General features: G+C 36.8%; 1 protein-coding gene across 1 annotated transcript in view; it reads right to left on the bottom strand.

Annotated features, from left to right (window-relative positions):
• Positions 1 to 5,636: 5,636 nt before the first annotated feature.
• Tespa1 (thymocyte expressed, positive selection associated 1) overlaps positions 5,637 to 10,835 on the bottom strand; it is a 32,253-nt gene continuing 27,054 nt past the window's right edge. The window contains exon 12 of the mRNA XM_076554220.1: positions 5,637 to 6,420. Coding sequence (XP_076410335.1) covers positions 6,389 to 6,420 — 32 coding nt within the window. The 3' untranslated portion in view covers positions 5,637 to 6,388. The remainder of the gene's footprint in view (positions 6,421 to 10,835) is intronic.

Raw genomic sequence — 10,835 nt, 5'->3', positions numbered from 1 at the left:
CTGTACTGGGGGGAGACCTTTTGCTCCACCTCTTGGCATTCCTTTAAATATCCTAGGGCAGAGACAATCAAGGCCCGATGGATTAGGATCCAGGCCCTCTCAAGGTTATCCTGTATTTTCTATCTTTTCTCTCCCCTCTATCCTTCTAACTAATATTTCCTGATGTTTCTACTCAAGAGTACTCTGGGGATATGTGGGGGTGAGGGATGGCCCCCCAAAGATATTATACTGAGGCTACAATGCAGTCATAAATATATAAGGAGCAAAAGTCAATACATGATAAGAAAGGACTGAGTGATTTTCTTTAGAAATAGAACTTGCCTCTACCTCTCAGCAGGTGCAGTTAGCTGACCACTTTCAACAATGACCCTATCTGGATCTGATTCTCATATGGAGTTGAGATAATACTCTGCTCAGTCATTAGTGGTATAAATGAGATCTCATTATTTGACTCAAAAGGTCTTATTTGGGATGATGAGGTATTGTCAGGCATGCATTGCAGCTAGATGTGGTGACTTGTTCCTGTAATATCATCACTGGGGAAACAAAAGCAGGGGGATCAGCTGTTCAAGACCACCCTGTGCTACATAGAGAGGTTAAAGCCAGCCTGGATTACATGAAATCGTGTCTCAAAAAAGAAAAGAAACTAAATTGCATGGCGTATGTGTTGAGGCTGGGCTCTATGTGAGATTCCTTCATTGTGGGCAGTCCTACTTTCTCTTATGATCTCCACTTGCTGTAAAAAAAGTTTTTTTTTTTTTTTTTTTATAATGAGGTGGTAGCTGTACTTATCTGTTGGTATAAGAATAAGATTTAGAATGTAGTTAGGAATTATGCTGGTCAAACAAAGAGGCAGTGTGGTATTTTCCTAAGGTTCATGACTTCACTAGTTTTCAGGAAACTGGCTAGATTTCCAATTTCAGGTATAATTTCCCACTTTTTGAGTGGACTTTATGTCCACTTAGACAGTTCCTATATCTGTGGCTCAAGGAATATTGCAAGAAGAGGGAAGCAAAAATGTGGTAAGAGCCAGAATACTAGGAAGTCTAGTGGGAAAGAGTATCTCCTAGAATTGGATGCATAAACAAGACCAGGCAATGGCAAGATCAATGAACATGTTAACATGGAAAGAGAAAATTCCATGGGGTCCACCTCTAAACCAAGAACTACAGGCAACTAATGACTGTTGGGAGAAAGAGAATTTAACTTTCCCAGAGAAGAGCCCCCTTCATGGTTGTCTAGTGCAGAGTGGTAAGTTCTGAAACCATTTACAAAAAACCTGCCTTAGCAGCCTGAGTCATACATAAATATATACATACATACATACATACATACACACACATTTAAAAAGTGAAAATTCAAAAGAGTAAAATTAGTATATTAAATAGCAAAAAGTAGTAAACCTACATTTTTACATGGGCTGTCTCTATTCATCCCTGCTTCCTACTCCATTACATCTTTTTATACTCTGCTGTGGAATAATTCTCTTGCACACTGTAAAGATTTGCCACTCAAAATGGTTTAATAAAATACTGATTGGCCAGTAGGCAGGCAGGAAGTATAGATGGGGTTACCAAACTAAGAATGCTGGGAAGAGAAAGGGTAGAGCCAGGAGTTACTTAAAAGTAAAATCATACAGACTGATCAGATTGTGTTTATGTATTTAGAAATATATACATAAATGTAATAATAGCAATTAATGAAAAAAGAGGGCATGAATTTGAACAAAGATTGAGAATATGGAAAGAGTATGTAGAAGGAACTGAAAGGAAGAAAGAGAAAAAGGAAATAATGCAATTATAATCTTGAAAACTAAAAGAAAAAAGTTTTAAAAGATATTGGAGAGCTGGAGAGATGGCATAGTGGTTAAGAGCACTGACTACTCTCCAGAGGACCAAAGTTCAATTCCTAGCACCCACATGGCAGCTCACAACTGTCTGTAACTCCAGGATCTAACACCATCACACAGACATATATGCAGGCAAACACCAATGTAAACAAAATAAAAAATAAATTAAAAGATATTGGAATCTTTGAGAAAGTCAATCAGTCAATGCTAATGAATGTTCAGAAACTGAGGCATCCCAGAATTTTGGACCATGATTTGAACTTTTAAGAAAATTTAATAGAGTAAAATCATATCCATCCATTATCATTTGTCTATGATTGAAGAACAATAATATAAATAAGTAGTTATGACACAATGCATGCTTCTTGCTCATAACTGAAAACCTGCACAGACCATTGATGCCTATGAAGGAGAAACATTCCTTACCTAGCCAGATAGAGATTTGCCATTAGAGAAAAATTCCATATAAGCTTTATGTAGACTAAAGGTGTAAAATATATGCTATTTTTCTTTCTTACTGGAATAAAATTCAAAGCCCAATCATATCTATTGGCATTTATATGTGCTTATAACAGACTTCCAACATATAGTCTATAAAATAATTTACCCAAAAACAAAGGACAAAATTAGAGTTCATTAGGTCCACTTGAGTAAATCAGTGAGTATAAAGATAGTTCTCAAAAGAAGTAAAAATGGCAAGTAAATATGTGAATAAGCATTTCACACACTTATCTGCAAATGAGTTTAAATGGAAATTGTGCTGAGATTTTATTACAACTGTGTCAATACAACTATAATAAGGCAGGAAGTAAGAAACAGTTGTGAGGGTGTAGAGAAAAACAAATTCTTGGTCTGTTGGTGAGTATGAACATTTATTGTGGAAATAAGTATATTAAATAACTTTTTGAAAACTAAAGTTACAACTACTCAGGATTTTGCTATATCATGTTTTCTCATTTATTTAATTTCTTTTGAGAATTTTGTATGATGTGTTTTGACTATATTCACCCTTCCCCAAGCTCCTCACAGATCCACACTCTATCTACCATGCACCTGAATTTGTATCCACTTTTTATTTTTTAAGTAAACCATTCCAGTACAATGTGTGATGCCAGTATATCCTTGAATGTGTAGCCATCCACTGGCTCATGGTTCCCCTCTCAGGAGTACAAAGGGAAGTAAAACAGATCCTCCCTCTCCCAGCAGTGATTAATGGCAATAGCTTCTCACCTAAGAATTAGGCTTAGTGTCCACCTTTCCTTTTCCTTTTGGAATTTTGTCTGGATTGAGCTTAAACAGGTCTTATGAATGTTGTCACAAGCACTATGAGTTCATTTGTGCACCTGCCCTACTGTGTCTGGAAAACACCATTTTTTTTGTAGTCAACTACTATCTCTGACTCTTATGCTCTTCCCACCTCTTCTGATGGTCCTTGATCTTGGAAAGAAAGTGTGTGATATAGATGTCTCAAGAACATCTTCCTCAAAAACCTGAAATCTATCTCTTGAAAGTTAATCACTTCTTTCTCATAAAAATATTTTTTTCTAAGATTTATTTACTTATTTATTAAAATGTACATGTGTGCCTGTGTGAGTTTTTGTGTACCATGTTTGTGAAGGTGACCACGGAGGCCAGAAAAGGACATCAGATTCCATGAATTTGTAATGACAAGTAGTTGTGAGCTACCTGATGTGGGTGCAGAAAACAGAACCTGGGTCCTCTGCAAGAACAGTAAGTGCTCTTGACTGGTGAGCCACCTTTCCAGAACATCACTTCTTTCTCATTTAACTTTTCCCAATAAATAAATAAAAATATTTTACTCTGACATTATTTCTATTTTTACTGACAAAGAATCTGGGGCAAAGGGCAATATGGTAACTTGCCTCTAGTCACACAGCTAGTGAAGAACTTGATTATAGCATTATTTTTACTAACACATAGATGCTGGGCATCAAGGATCTCTGTTTTATATGAACACTGCCAAGAATGTACATGTCTAACTTAAAATCATTTCAATGTTATTTCATTTGCTCTAACACAATATAATAGATAAGACTGAAATTTTTATACTATCCCATAAATAAGAAATGTAGATGTAACCAACCATCTTATTAAATAAGAAACACAGAGACGAAAGCTAAGAGGTCAGAGCAATAGCTAAGAGCTAAAAACCTTACCCTTCACTGTCGCTGTTGCTCTACCTCTCCGAAAAAGAGACCTACTTCCTGTGTGTTTGTCTTTATAGAGACTTTCTGTTCTGTCTTCTCATTGGTTGTAAACCAAATCACATGACTGCCTCATCACTGCCTGTCTGTACAGACCTCCAGGTCTTCTATGGTTGGTATTGAGATTAAAGGCATGTGTCTCCGTGCTGGCTGTAACCTTGAACACACAGAGATCCACCTAGCTCTGCCTCTCAAGAGCTGGGATTAAAGGCGTGCACCACCACTGCCCAGCTTCTGTGATGGCTTGCTATTAGCTCTGACCCCCAGGCACCTTTATTTATTAACATACAAATAAAATCACATTTCAGTACAAATAAAATATCACCATAAAGAACTCATGTTAAGCATTTTGCAAAATCAAGAGATGGCTTTGTGTAACTGTCCTACTGTCTCTGGAACACACTGTTTTGTAGGTATCAACTATCTCTGGCTCTCCCACTCTTTTCAACACTTCTTCTGAGATTATCCCTGATATTTGTAAACAAGGTGTGTGATATACATGTCTCAAGAACATTTTTCTCAAGCAATTCAACACTTAAAAGCTCTCAGCCATTTGGTGCCATCTCTGGCTACCTAGTGTTGAAACAAAAATTTGAAGACTGAAGGATCCCTCAAAGAAAGGGTTGTTTTGTTTTGTTTATGCCATTTTAGATATAATCTATAAGAAGACCAGATGTGTTCTGAAACTTCCAGCAGCAATACAACACAGCAGTTGGAAACGTATCTGCTTAATTTAGGGCCAAGTACATCTACGGGAAGGAAAAATCATATATTACTGACATTGACCTGAAGTGATTATAGCTGAGCAAGATGTGTAACACAAAACAGGACAAAATTTGAGGTAGTTAACAGTCCACAGTGGGAGATGAGTGTTGTATCTGTGTTTGCTGGATAATTAAGATACTACAGTGCCCAGGGTGTGATTACCTGGGAGTAAAGATTTTTTTAAAGTAAGGATTTGGGTACTAAAAAAAACATGGAATCTTTATTCAAATTGGTTTAATCCCATAGAGGCTAATTAATTAACTCTTTTCTCTCTACCTTTTTCTGTTCCCCCATTTATGATTCAGTTTGGGACACAAAAGAAATTTTCTCTGCCACTAGATAGCTACACTTATTCTGTGTCTGCCCCTTTTGGTTGGCTTATTTCTGTCATTATTTGATATAATTTCTTTTCTCTAACCCTCAAGATTATGATTTCCTTCAAAACGTCTAAAAATCACCCCTTTTGCTTTTTCTGCATTCTTTTCCAATTTATTAGACAATGAAGTAGTCTATTGATGGGAATGTATGTGTTTTATTATTGGACAAAGCTTTTTGGAGGAAAGGGCCTAGGGTGCTATAGACCACTTAGCAGAACACTGTGCTTGTACATGGTGCTTCCTGACAAGGTATTTTCTCTACAACGATATGCACAGTTATTAATTACCTCCCCAAACACTTCACAAACCTAGTGTCATGGCAAATGTCTATATTCCCAGCACTTGGGAAGATGAAACAAATCTTGAATTCAGCCCTGTCTTAAAAACATAAAACTCAACAACTACCAACAACAAAACTGCTACAATTTGGAAATTATTTTTATTTGTATTGTTCTCTGCCAGCAGAAAATTTTGCTTTTGTCTGTTTTTCTTTGTAGGTGTGTGTTTGTTTTTCACATAAGCCAAGAGAAAAGACCCTGAGGCCAAGTCATCTATTTTTTTCTAGGAGGGCACAAAAATTTGGAAAGAGAGGAAGTGTGTTTAAGGGAAATGTTCCAAGTATATATCTTTAGGTGAAACATCAAGAAGAAAATAAAACTCTGATTTTGTGGAAGATCAGCAGAAATTTAGCTAATACTTAGGGATGAGTAGAGTCCCACAGGAAAGCACACCAAGTCTTTGAGCATGAAGTTAGAATTTCTCCTTCTTCTTGCAGCTTTGACCTTTTAACAGAATTAAAGAATAATCTCTGCCCCCAGAAGATGACTATTCATTTGGATTATGTCTTTGTCAGTGTCAAAGTTTTGGAAAGAATCAAGTCTTTGTTCAGTTTGCCCATATCCATATCATGTGAGCAGCATCCACCAAGGAGAGAAAGTAGCTTTTGTAGAAATGAAGTTACATGGAAGTCTATCTCTCTGCATACAATTACACCATCATTAGGATGCACTGTCCAGTTCTCTCTGTCTGGTCTTCATCCCAGTGTCCAATGCTGCTGCACTCCTATGATGTAAAAGGCTTGGAGAGGCAAAGAGCAGGAGCTGGTTGCTGAGGATGGTGCAACTTAACTGCAGGATGAGATGGAGGTTTGGCTCTTTTGTGAAGCCATGTTGTCAGATTGTGCTATGTTGATGGTCAAGAAAGCCTGTGATGGTAATTCAAAAGAAATGTAACATGTATCTATTTTGAGATAAGTTTAGCAACTGAAGGTTGGCAGGACTATTTATATTTCTCCTGTGGACTTATCACTGTCATATGTAATATTTAAAATTATCAGCTATAACAGCAGCAACTACAATAGAGTCATGTGATTTAAAGTTATTTTCACAAAAGGGAAGATCTCAAGAAGAGTTAACCACCTATTCTTTAATGTTTAAAAGACTTGACAGTATGCTTTTTAAAGTTCTGATACTCTGCATTTATATTTCCCTCTGTACATTACTGAACACTAATCAAGAAATTCATAAAACTACCCTTAATTCTGCACTATGGGCTGAATCTAATCATTCATGTACTCAACTACCAATGAATGCTTCTCTAAGAAAAGTTTATCACACTTAAAGAAATGTTCAATGTCCTTAGCCATCAGGGAAATGCAAACAAAAGTACTTTGAGATTCCATCTTACATTCCCTGATGCACAACTGGAAAGACACCTTTCACCTGCTTTCCTGAAACATCTTTCTTTAGAAAGCTTCTAAGTTCTTTCTCCGTGTCTTTGAAATATATACAAATTTTTTTGACTAAATCATCTTTTGCCACTTTACAACCTCTGAATGCCCTTCTCAAGCATTTATAATCCATACATATAAGATAGATAGATAGATGATAGATAGATAGATATAGATAGATAGATGATAGATGATAGATTTGTGTGTGTGTGTGTGTGTAAAACTGTGATAAAAACATTTAACAGGGCTGATAAGATGGTGCAATCAGTAAAACACTTGCTGTGCCAGCATGAGGACATGACACCCACGTGTAAAGCCAGGTGTGGCAGTGTGCGTCTATAATCCCTGACACCCATGTGTAAAGCTAGGTGTGGCAGTGTGCATCTATAATCCCAGAGCTGGAGCAGAGGAAAATACAGTTGGATTCTGGGAGTTTTTCAGTCAGTCTTGCCAAATAACTAAGTCCTGTATTAAGGAACAGACCCTGTTTCAAAAAATAATGGTTGGATATTAGTGGGCAAACAGACCCCTAACAGTTGAGTTTAATACCCTGAACACATAAGGTAAAAAGGAAGAACTGATTCTTGCAAACTATCCTCTGCTTTTCACACACACATACACACACAATTATAATAGGAAAACTTTTAAAAAAACAGATAAAGAAAGATTGAGGAAGAAGATATCTAATGTCTACCTCTGGTCTTCACACACATGTAAAGACACATGTGCACCCACACACATACACATGCACATACTTGTACACACACATATGCATGCACATATGCACACACAAACTTAACAAAAAATCTAAAATTTAATTGTATATTATTGCTAAATACAGATTCAATGTTTCATGCCCAGCCCTTAGTCATCTTATATAACTTGTTATGGGCTGGATAATAGATCCCCACCTTCACTTCTCTCTAGTCCCTAGAGTTTTTGTGTGGTAAATTGGTGGGAAGGAGTAGATTCTGAGCATTGTTACTGTAGAAGTCTGGGCATCTCTGGACAATGAAGATTTTTCAGCTGAATAGAGTGGCCAGTTGAATATTGCTAGCACACCCTACCCATCCGTATGCCCTTAAAGAGGTAGGAGTGAGGTTTGTTCAATATACCTCAGCCTATTTTCCCTTCACACTTATCACATAGGTATCAATCTTGGCAGCACTGAGCAGTTTCTGAATCACCTTGTGATCTCTTAAAGAATGAGAGACACAAATCGAGAGTGGTAATTTATGTCTCTTTTGAAAACATCTCACTGGGGAAACAAACTACTCATAAGGGAACACCACATTTGCAGCAGTAGACGGCCAACACAAAATAAATTCAATGGCACGTTTGGAGATTCCTTGTCTCATAATGTTATGTTGGGAATTTTTCTTTTTTTAAATTTTATCTTTCTTTCTGAAATTCTCCCCCACCACAGTTCCTTTGTGTACATCTTATGGCTTCTGGTTTTACATTTTTATGGGATGCCTGAGCATGTAAACAACCATGTCTCTGTATCTATATCTGTTTCTTATGACTTTTCTTGGTCTTTTTTTCTCCTGTTCATTTGTTTTGTCCTATTCTGATGTGTTTTTATTTTATTTTATGTTATTATTATCTCTTAGGTACCTGTTTTTTTCTAATAAAAGAAGTAAGGGAGTGGATCCAGATGGGAAAAGAGGTGATGAGGAACTGGAAGGAGCAGAGGGAAAAGAAACCATAATCAAGATATGTTGAATGAAAACAAAACTATTTAAAAAAAAAAAAGACATGGGAAAGACTTTAGAAACCCAAAGACTCCAACACTGAAACAAAGACTGTCTGAGAAGAGATTTCTGATTCTCCCAGGTAATTGTAGGAAAGAAATATTTAAAATATTGTGGTTTCATTTTCTTGAGAGTCTAAGTACATTTTTTTCTAAAATTACTGCATATCATTGTATTGGTTGTGTCTAATAAGATTGAAAATTATTTGACATTTCATGTGAGCACACATTAATTAAAAGAAAAATTTGACTAATGATATAAATTATAAGATGCATCCTAATTGTAGATGTGTTACAGTAAAATACACATGTAGGATGCAAAATATACAGAATTCCTAACCATCCTGCTAAAATGAAACCTTGTTAAATTGACAGAAATAAGATCTATTCATTTAGTTAAAATATATCTCTTTGCTAGACAATTCTGATATTTTTGGATTCTGAAATTTATTGAGTAGCTTCAGGTTTGTGAGGGGAACTGGCATTCATGGACATCTTGACATTTTCTTGTGTGAGGCTGACATCTGGTGGACAAACAGCATAGGAGCAAAGCTTTGTAATCTAGAGTAGATGTTTGGCAAGGCAACCAGGCTCTGCAGTGTCCTTCACATGTTTTCTATTTTAATTCAGTGAGTCTAGGATTTAACTTCCTTTCAAAATTCTGTATGATATGCCTGGGTTTGAATAACCTTTGAATGAGAATTTACTCTTGGTGAATCTTTAAGACATGAGGAATAAAGAATTTTGATAAAGCTGGTGTTGTTGTTGTTTTTAAAATATTTATTTATTAGCCGGGCGGTGGTGGCGCACGCCTTTAATCCCAGCACTCGGGAGGCAGAGGCAGGCGGATCGCTGTGAGTTCGAGGCCAGCCTGGGCTACCAAGTGAGCTCCAGGAAAGGCGCAAAACTACGCAGAGAAACCCTGTCTCGAAAAACAAAAAAACAAACAAACAAAAAATATTTATTTATTACACACACAGTGTTCTGCCTGCATGTATGCCTGTAGGCCAGGAGATGGCTCCAGATCTCATTACAGATGGTTGTAAGCCACCATGTAGTTGCTGGGAATTGAACTCAGGACCTCTGGAAGAGTAGCCAATGCTCTTAACCACTGAGCCATCTCTCCAGCCCTCCACCCCCTTTACTGTCTGTAATGGGTTGTTTAAAAAGATGGCTCAAACCTTCCCACCCCACATGTCTTTGTATACTGCATGGTTTCGTCACACCATTAAGTGTGGAGTCTGCTTTCCATCCTTTTGAATATAGGTTGGTTTGTTATATATAACAATGTGAGGGAATCCTATGCAACTTCCTGAAATTATTGCAGCTTTTTGTTAAATTTCCATGTAATAAAGTCAGGCTGGATACTGGAAGATGAAACAATCCCCCCACACACACACAGAGAGAAAGAGAGAGAGAGAGAGAGAGAGAGAGAGAGAGAGAGAGAGAGAGAATCCATCAGATATTCAAGACAAAGGTATCAGACACATCATTAATCCCTTTCTCCTCTCTTTTGATACAAAGCTTCAATATACATCCCAGGCTGTGTGGAACAGAACCTTAGCTCAGGTAAGTCTCAAATTTGCTATCTTTCTTCCGCAGGACCCTAGTGCTGGGATTAATTAGGCCTGGATCAATAACTTAAAAATTAAACTACATATGCTGTCTCCTTGCCTCCTGTATATAGGTCTCAATAAATAATTGCATATATACAAATATACAAACCTAGAAGTACAGGTGAAAGAGAAAGAATAGTGGTGAGCATTCCAAAACTATCGAGAACTGCATTAAATGTTGTTTCTAGGAAAATAACATTGAAATTTTAGATTGCTAACCAAGAAACATTGGTCTAGAAGGTGTATTGGAGAGTACATACCTGTACAAAGTGAAAGGATCTCTAACTAAAATGTGTACCCTAATGCTATTTTCTTTGTTATCCTAGTAGAGAGGTTGTTCTAAGACCTATTATTTGCAATTGAACAAGCCTTTCTGAATGTTGTGATATATGTTAAGTCTGAGCACCACTCATCTAGAGAAGTATTTTCTAGTTCCATCTGCAGAATTTAAAAAAATAATCACCCATTGATTCTGTGCCACACTTGTAAAATAATTGTACTAAGTGGGAACTTTCACTGTG

The sequence above is a fragment of the Peromyscus maniculatus genome, chromosome 18 (assembly GCF_049852395.1).
Source record: "Peromyscus maniculatus bairdii isolate BWxNUB_F1_BW_parent chromosome 18, HU_Pman_BW_mat_3.1, whole genome shotgun sequence".
Taxonomy (NCBI): domain Eukaryota; kingdom Metazoa; phylum Chordata; class Mammalia; order Rodentia; family Cricetidae; genus Peromyscus; species Peromyscus maniculatus.
Note: the sequence above shows the minus strand (reverse complement) of the source record. Positions and strands in the feature narration are given on the sequence as shown.